Below are 16,129 nucleotides of genomic sequence, written 5' to 3'. Positions count from 1 at the left end.
GAGCCAGATGCATCCCCAACCCCAAAAATATAAAGTAATGAAATAAAGTGTAATGGAGGAGACCCCATTAACTCTCAGCTTCTTTCTTAGCGTGCACGAGGGTCGACATGTCGAAACGACGACGTGAAATGACAATGCTGCCAACATCCCTGACATGAGTCTTTTATCAACTCCTGCGGAACGTCGGGTCCCAGTCGCTTCATTTCCGAACTGAGAGACTGATAATAAACGAGGGAGAAAATTATGGATTAGAAATCCAACCTACATAAACTTCCTGTTGATATAGATCACTGGCCAAAAGATGTGACGCGCCTGTATGTGCGCAGGCGTTTGTCTCATATTTTCAAGGCTACAAGCACGAGGCCCCTGGTGATAATTAAAGCGATGCCAGCAGGTGTTCTTTCATATATCAGAGTTTGATTACCGAAGTCAGTAAGTCACAGTCTCTTCGCCACTCAGAGAATTTATGGAGAGCTTCGTAAGAACACGGCCTTCATGTACTATACAGTAAATATTATCTTATTTGTCTGTAACAACTACTTACTCTGTATCGCAGTGAAGATATGCACTTGTTATTTTCAATAGGAATTTTGGTGAAGGGTAATTCACTTAAAGGTAGATTAAGTTGTAAGTGGATGGTATTGTAGCGCAAAGCCCTCTTATTCACTTGTGAACCATAGCACACAGTACTGTAACCTTGACCTGTTAGGTAGGCTGTAAATTGAAAGAGATGTTACCTTCCATTTTATGTATGGATGGAGCAAAATAATAAAATAAATTGTATGTAATTGTATATCATTTTTAAAATGATAGAAATTGCTATCATTATCATTTCAGGATTTTCACAAAGACCTGCTGTGTGCAAGTATGCATTACAATGCACTTTACAAACTTCCCTGGCTTTAACCACTATTCCTTCAGTGCAACAATACATTTATGTATTAAAAAATATTTTAGTATCTTCAAAATAATTAAGGTAAAATTTATTAACATGTTTGCATGGACGGTATAGAAATTTATGGCTCCAACTTATATAAAGAACATATTTTATGTTAAAAAAAACAATATATTCTGGTTTCACAGCCAAGTCCAACAAAGTTGGTTAATTTTCTTAACCAACACTGCATTAAACTGTATTGCCTATAGCCAGTGCTCGAATTGAACTTTTTTTGGTGGGGGTCAGTCTCGCAATATACAATTTAAATACACACTATATTTCAGAATATATTTTCAGAACTATAAACTACTTATTAAAAACAGGCCTACACAAAAGAACAGTCGTTTTGGGGCAGGGCGTTTCAAATATAGCGACATGACAACTAGCCTATAAACAAACTTAATATAAATTATTGTAAATAATTAATTCACAAAATTTACAGTATCCATAGAATGATTTATTCACATTTGTCATTATTTATTTTTTACCTCTTTAGGGGGGTCCCTAACGCCTTATGGGGGTCCCGGATCCCCCCAGGCCCCCCCTCAATTCGAGCACAGCCTATAGCACAGTTATCTCCGCCTATGTAATGACAACGTTTTATATAAACTAGAGCTAGTAAATTAAACATTAATTTAATTTCTGAAAGAACAGAACATAAATGTTTTTCTAACTTTGGGACTTGAAAAGTTTTCCTGAGACATTTTCCTCTAATGTCTGAGACCTGACTAGCAAGGGATGTACAGTAGTTTGTTCATCAAGTCGTTCCTAAAACTCATCATCTCTTTTCTGCTTTCCTTTCCCTGCTTTGCCTGATGTCCATCTTCAGTGCCTAATCATTATGTAGTCCAAATAAGATTATCAAAATTATGTAGAAATTTACTTAAGTTTGGTCATGTTTTCATAACCTAAGGGCCTTTGTCCACTGAGTACGCCTGCGGCCAACGTGTTCAATTGTTTTCAATGGCAATGCCACGCTTTTAAAATAATCCATCAGTTGACGTTCTTTTCGTGCTCAGCGCTGGATATATGCGTTTTTCCCACGATCAGCGCCGGCGTTAGACCAGGCACCTAGAGTTGAAAAATGCTTAGCTTTGGGCAAAACGCTGCGCCTTCAGCGGGCGTTTTCAGCGGACCTCCTGCCGTTTTCAGACATGAAAATGCGCCTCGGTGGACACAGCCCCTAATGTTACCACAGTCGTGTGTCATCACAATTTCGTGCCTGTGTGATGTCAACAACGTCTCACGGGAATTCGTGACGTTATTTACTAACATGAATTTCCCCCTTTTTCCGTGTCACTCAACATGAGTTTCAATCTAATGTATTTTAATATGCAATATCTTTCATATATAAATATATATCAACGCAGTCTGATGGGAATTCATACTTATTTTACAAAGTGGCTCATTCGTGTGAATTCCTATTTCCTACTATTGATATGTTTTGTTAGGATTTGACCTTTCCCCTGTGACGTTAGGTTTAGGGGCGGGGTTAGAGGAGCCATTTATCGTTGCCTTGCCACCTTGTGAAACTCGCGTGTGATTTTAGGGTTTCATGTGAAGTAAGGTGTAGGTTAGCCACATGGTAAAATACTTACGATTTATTTCGATATCAGGTTATAAATACATACATATAAATACACACGCAGTCTGTTTATTGAAAGTCACGCTGAGTGACACGAACAGAAAGTCGTGTTGAGTGAAATTAAAAAAGGTTGTGCTCACTGACACCATAAAATTAGGATATTCGTGTTGATGAACACAATTTTTTTGATTCCAAATTTCGTGTCTATGCCACGAACTGTGTTGAGACTGAGTTGGTGCAACAGTTGTTGAAAGGATCACACAGATGTATGTGGACATGGATTTCTGCGCGCAAGTAAGGCACGAGTTTGTGTTTTTGGACCAGTTAAAATGCGCGAATACGTCACTTTTACAAGCGTGAATTAGGTAACTTGCATTAAGATCCCTTTTTGCCGCTATTATCAATGTAAATGATTACTGACAAATAAACAAAATTGTTAAAACCTTAACTCGAAATTCCTACTTGGGCACGTGGTAGAAATAAATGGCTGCTGAAGAGCTAAATGTTTTTCATTGTTTTTTTTCTCAGATCAAAAATGGGAAATATCGTTTCTATTCACATTAATATTGTGCATATTTTCAGATTCGCACGTTTTTAAAATGTTCCCAGATTTTCATTCTGGACTTGTTGCAGAAAGTCTACGCTAGTCTGCAGATTTTAGTGCATAGTGTGTGATGCACTATTTTCTCTGCAAACTTTCAAAATGTCTGCAAGTGTGTGACATCATTTTTTTATCGGTTCAGATTTTGAAGTTGTCTATTGTATTCCAGCCATTCCTTAAAACATTTTAAACATGTTTTTTTTAAATGTAAAAATACTGAGTTATGTGTTATTTCAAGAACTTTGTAATAAAGAGCAGATTCATGGACACGCTTGTGTCAACACAATCAGTTTGTCCTCGTCCTTCTACCCTAAAAAAAAGTCCTTTTTATAAAGGAACAACTATCTTAAATCCCTTTCATACTCTTCTTTTATAATTTAACCACGAAACGTATCGCATAGTTGCATATCTCCAAATGTCCACCTTTGTGCCTCTGTTCATATATAGAGCTGAGATGCTCTTTTTCCTATTATTCAGCATTCAAAATTTAACCACAGTTGTGCACATACACACTGTCTAAATGTACTAATAAATAAATATAAGAAAACAAGGATTTACCTCGGTAAGCGTAAACATGTGATAATCAGACTATAACACAGACCACCAGAATCCGTATCAGATGTACAAAAATACATTTATTTGAAACAATTCCAAAATGACAGTAGTTTTCCATAGAAATATTGAAATAAAGATGTAACAATAACCATGGGTCATGCAGCTGTAGATTTATGTATTACAATTTCTTCTCAAAATATGTCTGGTTTCTATCACACGTAAATATTATGGCAAGTATCTTGTCAGTTTAATTTGCCGTTGTCGTTACTGTTACATATAATAGATCACAAAGAGATGGTTGGTAAAGCAATGAAAACAGCATTGAATAAGATTAGCAGGGAAAATTGAGAATTAGCCCATACTATTATATAATAAAAAAAAACTTTGAATCATGAAGTAATATGTTATGACAACTGCTTGGATTGCCAGACTAACCATAACCACTTCAATTGTTTTATTCAAGTGTGATGCTAGAAGTTTCCAGGGAATTGTTTTTGTCCATACTAAAAAATGTAAATCCTCCAACCAGAACAAATTTTACATTTAATAAATAGCTATAATTCACTTTTTTAATAAATATAACTATTAATAAATATAAATTATTTAGTTAATTATTAAATGTAAAATATGTATTTTATTATTTATTTAATATTCATTATTATTCATGAATAAATACCTAGGCTTTATTTATTTCAGAAACATCAATAATGATAAATAGACATTATTTATTTAATAAATACTGTATATCTAGGCTCAGTGGGTGTCCACAAATGAGAATTTATAGTGAGTGGAACATTATGACACCATGAACATTAAAAAATCAACAAAACTTAACCTCAATACTTTTTGTATAACAGATTTCACTTATGTGGATAATATATAATTTTTCAAGGGTCTGATACATTTTACAAGTCCATTAGATTCTCTGATCTTATAATAAAAATGATTATTTTAACTGTTTCATTATGGCCACAAATAGTCAGTAAGCCTGAATAAGACCACGACTGTGAATTTCAGAGATTAAGCAGCATGCTAAATTGAACCTACAATTGTTAATGAGAGAATGCATGGGAGAATGTTAAACTACAGCGTTTTCTCACATCTCAAAGGCTGTGCTGCTGTAATTGCATTGCTGACTTCAGCACAAAGCAGAGACTCAGAGAAGTAGGCAGCACAGATTAAGGGTATAAAACTGTTTTTTTGTCACGCTGTTTTGGACTCCACCAAATGCTAAGCATCATACAGAGAAGAGCAGCGTCTATAGTCAATTTGAAGATCCTTTATGGAGACAGCAGTGTATAAACCATTTAGCCATTGTGTCCGCACATGGCTTGTTTCAGGGTAAATACCATTTAAAAAATGAAACAAAAGGGTTCAATCGGAAATTGGATTCAGTATTTTTAAGATAATATCAAAAACTGTTTAAATCTGATTTAAGCATAAATATGAACAAAATATCTGAGTATGTTTGAAACAAAACCTTATCGTTCTCAGCTGTTTTTGTGCAAATCAGCATTATTTCTACATCAATAATCAGAAAAGCTATTTGCTTTCAAACTTTTCCATTTACATGTTTATCTTTGGAACGTGCTTTGATCAAATCACAAAATGGATCATACGGTTTTGTAAAAAAAAAATTATGCCAGCTTGAGTGAGTTATAAAATTCGTTCAAATCGTCAAATTCATGTTTATTTTTTCTTTTCCATTTCAATCCTACCTAATGTCAAGTACAATGTCTTAGTCAAACTCAATCTTAGATTTTCTAAGGATGAGGTCCAATTGGATATACATCAAGACTTCTGACTGAGGTTTTGGTTAGTCTGGCTGGAATATCAGTTAACTTTGATTCTCATATAATCAAAACTCACAGAGTGATATGTGCTCTGTTCCAAAGTCTAGATGCCAATCTAGGGAGCATTTTAAGGCACCACAAGCACGCCCACAATCCCAAGGCTGTTTTTTTAAGATGGGAGATGATGACGCTGGCATACAGTAACATCTTTTGGCTAGTATAACATTTTCAGCAGTCTTTCAAGGCAATCCAATAATGCATTGCAGTAGTCATGATGTAAAGAGGGCTACTTGTGAATACAATTGCTGTTTATGTAGGGCATTTCAAATCACTTATGTGATTCCTTATTTGATCAGATATTGCCTAAGAAGGCAGCACCCTATGAAGTCTGTAGACTGCCAGACAGCTCACTAGATTTTGGAACAGAGCATGCAACATAATGACGCATGCAACGGTTTATGATTATGGAAATGATACAAAAACGGTCGTAAAAAATGTAATTTCAATTCAATATTGATTTAATTTATTTTCAAAAACATTACAACCGATTGCCTTTTATCACTCAGAGAAAATCTGTCCAATTCTAAAGCCTGAACAAACGTGAACGAGACAACACAGTGTTGTTTGGTTTGTTATCAACGTAATTAATCAATTAAAACGGTAATTTATTTCTTGGGATGTTTGGCCAGCGTCACTTATATTCTGATCTATACATTTACATTCACAATGAAATCTAAGACACCATCTGCATTTTCATAAATGGTTATTTTCATTCTGTGTGAAAGAGGCAATCTACTCCAATTACAAAAAAATTAACTATATACTAAAACACTGCCAGCTATGACCTCGAGATAAAAATTCATATGGCAACATAGATGCATTATGCAACACGTGTTTACTCATTTCTTCTCATATGATGAATGAATAAAAAACTATTTACAGCATCGGCTTATGTACAGCACATCGATGAATCAATGGTCTGAGTCTTAACACTCTCTTTTTTAAATGTACCTTAAAGCAGACGTGTCCAGTGAGGTCAAGTCTTCACTCTTATATTTACAATATAACCTTAATGTAAATGGAAATACACTCACTGTATATACAGAAATAAAAATTTGAGATCTATTGAGAATACTGTACAGTTCTATGGATGAGGGATGAGACACAATATCGGTTGAAAATAGAGAAAATAATTAAAGAAACACTTGATCATAACCAGTTACCAGTTATTATAAATTACATTTCATTTCTAAATGGCCAGATATTATGATGAATACACGTAATTACAAAAAGGCATTCGTATTTGTAAGGCATTCACTGAATCAAACTTATTCTGTAAGCCATAAAAAAAAGATCATGTAATGTACATATTTGAAGGAGCTTCCTGTAATTTGCACTAGCTGAAGGTACGATGGATTCAAGGTTAAACTTTTGCTTTCTTTCCCCTTTTAGACTGATAAAGCTCCAGCACAACCACAATTCTGTTGAAGATTTCTTCCATTACAAATTCTCAATGCGTCATTCAGTAGTCATTGACTTTTAACAAAAACAACCTTGCTATAAGAGACAAGATTGTAGTTATATTCTCCCCTTGTAGAGATACAAAACCTTGCCGCACAAATAACATTTTATCACAGTGTTTTTGGAAAGATATTTCACATTTCGGATGAACTTTGCGTTCACGGCCTGATTTACATGAATGTATAATTAAAAGTTCAAATGTTAAAGCAACAGCCAATTGAGAAGCTATCAGGGCATGGTTATTTCAAGCTTTAATCTTCAAAGGGTTGTGAACGGGTGCCATCTCATTTTACTCCTTCAGTTAAAGTTCTAACCAATATATACGACAAGATCTACTAAACGTACTAAGAAAAAGAATAAAAAATAAATAAATACACAGTAGTCATTAGATGCACTCTTTATAATGTGTGTGGTTTTGATAACAAACATACTATAAAATGGCACAAAAGTGTAGTTTTGATATAAAAAATTGACATAAAAAGTAAAAAAAGCAAAGCAAACAAACTTGAACAACAATGAAATATAATTCAGATTTTGAGTTTTTTCAGCCTGTTGAAATCATACTCAATGAAATGTAGTTACTAGCGTGTCCGTATTTCCCTCACCGATCGTAACAAACGAGATGCTCATGCAAATCTGTGTAAATGAGCTCCTTAGAAAACTATTAACAATGAGTGTTTCCAAATTACAAAAAAGCAAAAGGATTACTGTCAGCTTTTAAAATTGTGATACCTCTGTACACATTATTACATTACACCACCTCCTTCCAGACTGTTTCAGACGCTGGTGCAGTTCGGAATCTCCCTTGTGCTTTCACAGGTGTTGATCACGGCTCCTGAAAGCACACACAAACAAACACATCAGCCTTGTGTAAACACAATCATCAATGTATGTTTCTGGCCTTACTCCGCACAAATCACATTCCAACATACTAACTTGTACAGTAAATGTTTTTCCAAAGTCACTTTTGTGTTGGTGTACCTGAGTCTCCATATATTTGGTAACGCTTACAAATGGAACCACATTATAAACAGTACAACAGATAAAAACCTAGTTAATGTCAACATAAATCACTAATGCATTTTTATAACAGAAAGATTTTCTTTTAACATAGTTAATACTCAATGAAAATAAGCATTTGTATTAATTCACATGAACAAAAAGGAATAAGTGCCATACAATTCATTGTTAGTTTATATTTTCTACTGCATGAAAGGTGCGGAGTGTTATTTTTTGGAGGATCTATTGATAGAAATGCAAAATAATATACTGCACATAACCAGGTCTTCAGAGGTGTATAAAGATCTTACATAATAAAGCGTAATGTTTTTATTACCTTAGAACGAGCCGCTTCTAACTACATAAACCTCGGGTCCCCTTGCATGGAATTCGCCATTTTGTTTCTACAGTAGCCCTAAATGGACAAACTGCTCTACAGAGCACGTTTTGTAAATACGTTATCTCCTTCGGCAAAGAAGTGAAAACGTGACGACACCTTAGCCCTGCTTCAGCCTCCATAGTGCTTCGAAAGGTAGGGGTGGAGTGAGATGTTGGTTGCGATTTGCAATCTCAAAATCTCAGATGCCGCTCAATTTCATACACTGGACCTTTAAATACTGTTAAAGAATCAAGCTTTATTGTAGAGTGTCACTAGTATTAACCAATAATATTACAGCCCACTTTAATCTGGCCGGTGAAATAAAAAAGCTTCCCATCCCATCGTTTATCCCACAAAATAATCTACTTTTCACTCAGTAACACACATAACGCCACATAGAAATTCATTCGTTATTTAATAAAGTGAAAATATTTCACAACATCAAACCAACACCACAGAGGGAGGGAGTACTATGATTTTCCTTGTGCTGGCAAATCGAACATGTTTTTCACAGGCGTTGTTATCACATTAACCCTAATATTACCTCAAGCGTTTTCCCTTTTATACTTTAATTAATCTTTCTTTATAATCGCTGCCAAATAGCACCAATCAAATATTAATTTGCCATTTTTATGCAATAACATGATCACAGACGCATCCACTTGGGAAACTAGGACATTTGGGCACACTGCAGATATTTTATAATCTGACAAATGTAATGATAATGAGAACTGATTTTTCATGTGAATTCATGAAAGCTTTGTAATATTAATTGCAAATTAAGCTGAACAGATAATGTCCACAATAGCAACTTTATAATATCAGACACGTCTGTATCTCAAAAATTTGTGAGGGTGAAACAAACCAAACTGTAAAAAAAAAATAAGTACAATAATTGCAAAAATTGCTAAAATGTCCTCTGGACAAAAATAACGTTAACACAAGATATCCGTAGAGGTTATACTGACGTTTAACGCGTGCCTCCATCTCTTTCTCCATCATCTCTTTCTGGGTGGAGAACTCGCTCAGGGTGATTTTGGGCGTTGTATCATTTTGGCCCACCGTACTGATCATCTCCTGCTCTTTCTCGTGGTTCACCTCCGCGTAGATGTTAATCCAGGGGATTTTTCTGCACAAAAGAGAGGGAAAGGGTGCAGTTTCACCGACCATGGCAAAAAGAGGTATCGCAATGACATGGGCTCAACCAAATGCAGCAATTTTTTTGAAGATTTTGAGATGGGACTCACACAAAACGTAGCTTGCAGCTATAATTTAGCATTAAGAATTCATACAGAATTTAAACACAAGACAACACAACGCGACCTATGAGCACAATATGCATTTATTAAATACTAATTTAATCCTTTCTAGTGTTCCTAATATAATTACAATGATAAATGCTGACTACAATGATTTTTTTTCGGAAACACTAGTTGCTTTTGGCTGTTCTGTGCCCAGGCAATAAGAGATAGCAAGAAGCAAAACACATCCAGCATTTGTCACGGGACAACCCTGAACCAATTACAACGATGTTTTTGTAATTCTCCCAAATTTCATGGTGTGCTTTACCAACAAGCAAAACACAACCGTGAATGTCATTTTCCAAGCGCGCTTTATATTTGATGAAACACAAGAAGGGTTTCCAGCCACATCTTTTCATTTCAAATTACTATTAATTTTGCGAGTTAATTGCATTGTTTTTCCAAGTGTGACATTTCCATAAATACGCTTCCTCTTTAAATTACTCGTGGAAAAATGACATACATTATTAATGATTGTTTCAACATTTCTCTCTCTTTTCCATTTGAATTATTTTGAGACGAAATAAATAATTCAAAGCGTTACAAAACAGTTTTCCAGTGGAGGAACCGCGGCTGCATATTAAACAATTCATTGATATTTTTCTCCCCTCTCACAGAATGTTTTTTCTGCGTTTCCGCCGTATGCAAACTAATAACTAGAACTCACAACTACTGTTGAGTAAAAATAGCTCAGTCTGAAAAAGAAAGTCGGATTCCAACCTATCATATCTCACTTTATATCATTATATATAGATAAACGAACTATGAAGCATGTAAAGGAATATGAATTTCAATGAATTGAGTCCTGGAAGAAGATATTTGTGACGGACGTACCTTTTAAATTTGTAGATGAGAAATACAGCTAAACCCAAGAAGACGACAGACAGGAGCATCAGCATTGCAGAACTGCTGTGTCTCGGGAGGGAGTCAACGAGAGGAGCTAAAAGAGAGAGAGAGACTTTGTATCAGTTAATACAAAAGTAAACACTGTAATTGTCTATAAGTTTCATTACAAAATATTAATGTTCCTTTTTACTTAAAATGTCCTTTTATGCACATCCAAGGCCTGTGTTAAAATTATTAACGAACACGAATGACCGCATTGCAAGACTTTTCCTGTGACATCATCTGCTAAAGATTCCCTTCAGCATTCTCAGAGGGATTTCTTTCCAGCATTGGCAACCCTTGAAAATCATTCACGGGAGCCTTATACCCTCTGGCTGTATTTTCCTTCCTGTGACCGTACTGATGAAAGAAAGACCCATGATTCCTTTGACCTTTTCTGGGAGAATCTTAAAAAGCTTTCTGGAAAATAATGTGAAACGGCTCGGCGAGGCTGTGTTTCCATGTTGAAGTGAGCTGTGGGTAATAGCACAGACCACGCATCACATGACACGGTTTACTCTGTTCTAGGTAAAGCTATTATCGCCGCAAGGCGTTAGTAACCCCTACCAAGTGGCTGGAAATACACAGCAACCAGCGCTTTTATAATACGTAATAGTACATAATGCTACATGAACCAGGTGAACTCTGGTCTATAAAATATTGATGTTCTGATGTTAATAAATGAGGTAAAACTGATCTATCTCTTCATTAGGTGTGGGAAATTAACAAAAAAAAACAAAAAAAAACCTACCCATAAGCTTTTTCCATTCAAACCATTACAAAATTATTTCTGGTGTGTGTTTTGGACAACACATAACACTCTTAGGCGACACCCTTATAGTTCCCATTAAATGCAATACAATTCCCATTATGATCAGTAAATCCATAACATTTTCATTTGTGTTTTTGGAAGGGTTTTGACATTTATGAATGTACCATCTGTAAGAAAGTTAGTTACAAACCATTCTCACTGTTTCAGTGAGCGAGTCACTTTGGTAAAAGAGTGGAACCACTTTGGATGAAGAACTAGTAATTAAATCTTATGAAAACAGATTTTGTATCAAAATCAGCCGGGAAAAAACAGACACAGAATTGAAATCCTTTCAGCTGAGACTTTCTTGCCATTCCATGGTTGCTGGTGAGCAATTATTCAATTATCTTCCATAACGGTTTCAGCATCCCCGGTGGAGCATACAAGTGCGTATCTCTCAACAATATATAGACCTGACAAGCCTCTCTGGACCCAAGAACGCAATCATCATAATTACACCAAAGAATCTGAGGAGCAATATACGGCACCCAACAGGGCCTGAAGAGATATATCAAGAGAAACAAGGCTTTTCATTTCAATCAAGTGTGCGCAGGTGTGTGCCACAGATGTCCTCTATTTATTTTAAAGATTAATATTTTCAAAGCTGTAAAAATGAATATAATGTGATTCTTTGTTACCTAAAGTTAGTTGTGTGATGTAAACGATGACCCGAGAGCCGGGCTTCAATTCAAACTCCACCGAGATCTGATTCAATGCATTGACCAGGACTTGTGATAACTGGAAAGAGAACACAACATTTAGGTTAAATACAGATCACAATATCTACATTAATGGCCTTGATGCCAAAAAAGGTCAAACGTGATTTAAATGGTTTTATAGTATTGCTATGTCGAGCTATGTGGTTGCTAGGGCACTGCAAGGTCGTTTTGAGTGACCTGAATTTAAAAAAGCCAACCAGCAACACTCTGGTTATTCTTTTCTTAATACAAAGCTTTACATAAATGTACATCAATGCATTCTAATTCATCTATTTAAGTGCTATCAAATCAATTTATCATGATTAGTCGATTCCAAAGTAATCTAATATATATTTGTGGCATGTATATTTTAATGGATATATAAATTAACTACATGCATATCTATATAACTGATATTTGCATAAATACATAAACAACTTTTATTTAAATATAATTTAATTTAATTTACATTATGTATAAATATCATCATGTTTCTTTAGTAATTTTGCATGTGTGTGTTTATATATATATATATATATGTGTTTGTGTATTGTGTATTTATTACTTATAAATATACATGCCACACACACATATATTTATACAGTATATATATATATATAAACACAAATATTTATTTTTAAATTGATCAGTCACGAATAATCGCTTTGACAGCCAATGTTATTTTAAATTACTAATATTAAAACTTTGAAAAGGTTTCTGTTTATTGAAATCAAATAAAATGTTGGCCTAAACATTATTGGAAAAAGTAAAACTAGATGAAAAATTGAAATTTGCCTCAGAAATAAACTGCCACTAAATTTATAATAATAAACAAACATTAAAAAATTTATTATTATAAAAATAAAATAAATGAACTCTAAATAGCAACATAAAAAAAGACAAAAAAATGTTTTTTTTACAACATTTTTGGCACAAATTGTACTAAAACCCCAAAAGCAAAGCTAACTTAAAAAACAAAAATAACAAACAAATAACTAAAGTAATTCTTATTTATACTTTTTATACTTATTATCTTATTTATACAATTATTTTATATTTCAATTATAATATTTCAGTTTAATAACTATTTTTATATAGTATTATATATTATTTAATTTACTGTACTTTATTAAATGATTCTATGTTTTATTGAAATATATGACATTTTTTGTAAAATTCTGAATGAACATAAAAAATAAAGCATTCCTAAAAGTCCCTACATGTCGTCCTTGCCATCTTACTCCAATTAGTCGCTGGTCCTTTCGACATTATCGCAGAGGCAACTGTGCCTTACGGGGAAAGAAAATTGGTGTAAACCGTGGTTAAAATGTTGTACGATCCCCTTGAGATTATTTTTTGACATACTGCCTCCTCTCCGGTGTCAATTACTTACCGCATCTCAACCTTTACCATTATCAGAAAACTGTAATCGTTTCAGAATACCATAATATCCATCTATATATATGTAAATCTATATGTGCACATCCAACCTGCTCCAAATCCTCCTCGCTTCTTTTCCTGCCATCTGATTGGTTCCTGGGAGGAAGCAGGAAGAGCTCGGCGGCGGTTGGAATTCCGGGAAACACGGCGACCAGCAGCTGGTCTTCGGGAATGTCTGTCGCCACCTGGTCAGCGCAAGATGAGAAGAAGCAACGAAAAGGGGGCTTTAAGGGTTAAATGATGTTTAAAATGAGGCTGATGGGATGGTATAATGAGATTTAATGGGATCAAAAATCCTGCTATTTTTATTCATCCTCATCTCATTGAAAACCTGCATATGACCTGTATCTGTAAAAAAAACAAAAGAAGATATTTTGAGAAATGGTTTTGTGTCCATACAATGGAACTCAATAGATATTTTGAGAAATGTCTCTTTGGTTTTGTGTCCATGTCATAGAAGTCAGTGGGGGCCAATGTTATTTGGTTACCAACGTTATTCTTTTGTGTTCTACAGAAGTGAGAAAGTCTCACAGGTTTGGGTTTACACACAGCATATCAAAAAACCTCAATCGATATTACAGACCTACTACGAAAGGTCTAGACGTGATTACCGACCATACAAGCAATAAAGTAATCATGTACTGTCCCAGAGACACCCATTAAAGTCCATCTGCCTCACAAAGCCGAAATTATCCGAGATCAGGTAAATAATTCAATACTGCAGAGCTCCATCGGTTATAAGCCACTGGCTCAGGACTCGACACCTTAAGCATAATTTACAGCGAGCGGTGCAGATCCAAGGCAGCCTTACAAATCAATACTCGGAGTCTTGGTTTGTCCTCAGCGTTGCAATATTGGAGAGTAAACCCCCGGGGCTCATCGAAGATTCAGTCTATGTGATATTCCTAATGATTAATGCACATCTCCACCCTCGAGCCCTTATTTCTCTCCGGCTCACCATTAGATTCGACATTCGCCCCTTTCTTTCGGCGAAATAAGGTCCAAAAAGGCCATTAAACGGCAAAAGAGAGATATAATGTAACAATGCTCTTAATTACACCCTACTAATAGCTTAAGAGTAATTGCTTTAATTAAACCTTTAAATGTCAAAACATTCGCCTTCCTGGACAGAGGAACTGCGAAATAACATTTAAAGACACGGGGGCAACAATTCATTATGTCAGTGGACGAAGTTGTTGTTAAAGAGTTGTTTGGACATCTGTTGTCTTCTCTGTCGGCCTACTTCATCTTGCCCCATTTAAGTCATTCCCTGCTCAGCTGTGTCTAATATCACCTCTCCGCCAGAATGCAAATCACGCCTAAAAGGAAAAGTTTCCCCACTGGCTTCGATATTTTTACAGAAGGCTCAGCTGTGCACATTCATATGTAAGATGCAACGTGCAACACAATAAAAAATCAATTGTCGTCATCTTCACAGAGGCAAGTAAATGATTCCTCTGTAAAATCATCTGTGTGAAGGTGCTCAGGCAAGTTCTTGAGCAGAGGTGCCACGGATAAACAATTTATTGAGAGGTTCTTACAAAGAGGCAAATTTACACAGCATGGGGCGGCTTTCGCTGAACTTGTAGAAGTGCTCTTTGGTCATGTTACTGTATACGCAAATATATCCAGACTGAATGTGGATGGAATTGAAAGACAGGGTCTGATGTAAAGGCCGGTTCACATTAGAACGATAACGATTAAGTGTTTAGGGGTGTAACGGTACATGGATGTTATTCACCTCGGTTTTGGGGTAACGGTTGGATGAAGTATTTGGTAACAATCAGTTACATAAAAACTGAAAAGCATCTCTTGTGTTAACTGTCTGTAGAGGCATCTCTGATCCATTACGCAATACAATGCATGGATTTAGCTTATTATTAAAATATGAAAAGTGTATTAGTTAAAAAAAATGTATTTACATATGATTTAAATACTACTGCGCAGTGAAAGAAAATTCACACGAAAAAAACTATTTTAAAAATGAACTAGATTTACTAAAGTAAAATTTACTTTTTGGTTAATTGGTATTTTCCTTATCATAGCTTTATTGTGGTTCATTCTAAGCTCTTGTGATGCAGTTTCAGGTTTTTAATGCTTTCCCCTCTAACCCATAAGTCCTCGTCCCTCCGTTATATTAATATCGTGAATCAATGTTACTCTTCTGTCTGTCTTGCTGAGCATTGTTATTTTATGTCTTGTACCGGATTACCTTGAAAGTAACTTGCCCCCAAGTCTATCTAGTTCTATCACCTTGCTTTCAACACCAAACTATTTGTGACGTGAATCTAAACCTCGCTTCTGACCCCCTGTACTCTCATCTCCCCAGGCCGCTTAACTGCTATCGCCCTGGTGCACCAGAACACCCTCTCCACTCTTCCGCCCATCCAATGTCTCAAATAGCCGTCTTCAATGGACCTTGACTTTGAATATTCCCTCCCTCCTTCTGTTTTAATAAACTGAGGTGTTTATCAGCAGCAGTATGGATCAAGAGTCTCCCTTGCCTCTAGGGAACTACGGAGCGCGCTTTAAACACGTTAGAAAAGGACGATTATACTTCCGGAGAATTGTGGGTAATCCTCTAATAGCAGGTGAGCTGGGATCTAAGGCTAGAAACCTGGGGT

General features: G+C 35.4%; 1 protein-coding gene across 2 annotated transcripts in view; it reads right to left on the bottom strand.

The window, feature by feature from the left end:
- Window positions 1–3,793: 3,793 nt before the first annotated feature.
- sorcs3a (sortilin related VPS10 domain containing receptor 3a) overlaps window positions 3,794–16,129 on the bottom strand; it is a 181,905-nt gene continuing 169,569 nt past the window's right edge. For both annotated transcript variants that reach the window (XM_056773193.1, XM_056773202.1), the window contains 5 exons: window positions 13,556–13,690; window positions 12,006–12,105; window positions 10,506–10,611; window positions 9,339–9,499; window positions 3,794–7,827 (listed from right to left, as the gene is read on the bottom strand). In XM_056773193.1, coding sequence (XP_056629171.1) covers window positions 7,769–7,827; window positions 9,339–9,499; window positions 10,506–10,611; window positions 12,006–12,105; window positions 13,556–13,690 — 561 coding nt within the window. In that variant the 3' untranslated portion in view covers window positions 3,794–7,768. The remainder of the gene's footprint in view (window positions 7,828–9,338; window positions 9,500–10,505; window positions 10,612–12,005; window positions 12,106–13,555; window positions 13,691–16,129) is intronic.

This window comes from Triplophysa dalaica, chromosome 2, assembly GCF_015846415.1.
Source record: "Triplophysa dalaica isolate WHDGS20190420 chromosome 2, ASM1584641v1, whole genome shotgun sequence".
Lineage (NCBI taxonomy): Eukaryota > Metazoa > Chordata > Actinopteri > Cypriniformes > Nemacheilidae > Triplophysa > Triplophysa dalaica.
The sequence above is the reverse complement of the archived record's forward strand: the minus strand, read 5'-3'. Positions and strand labels throughout refer to the sequence as shown.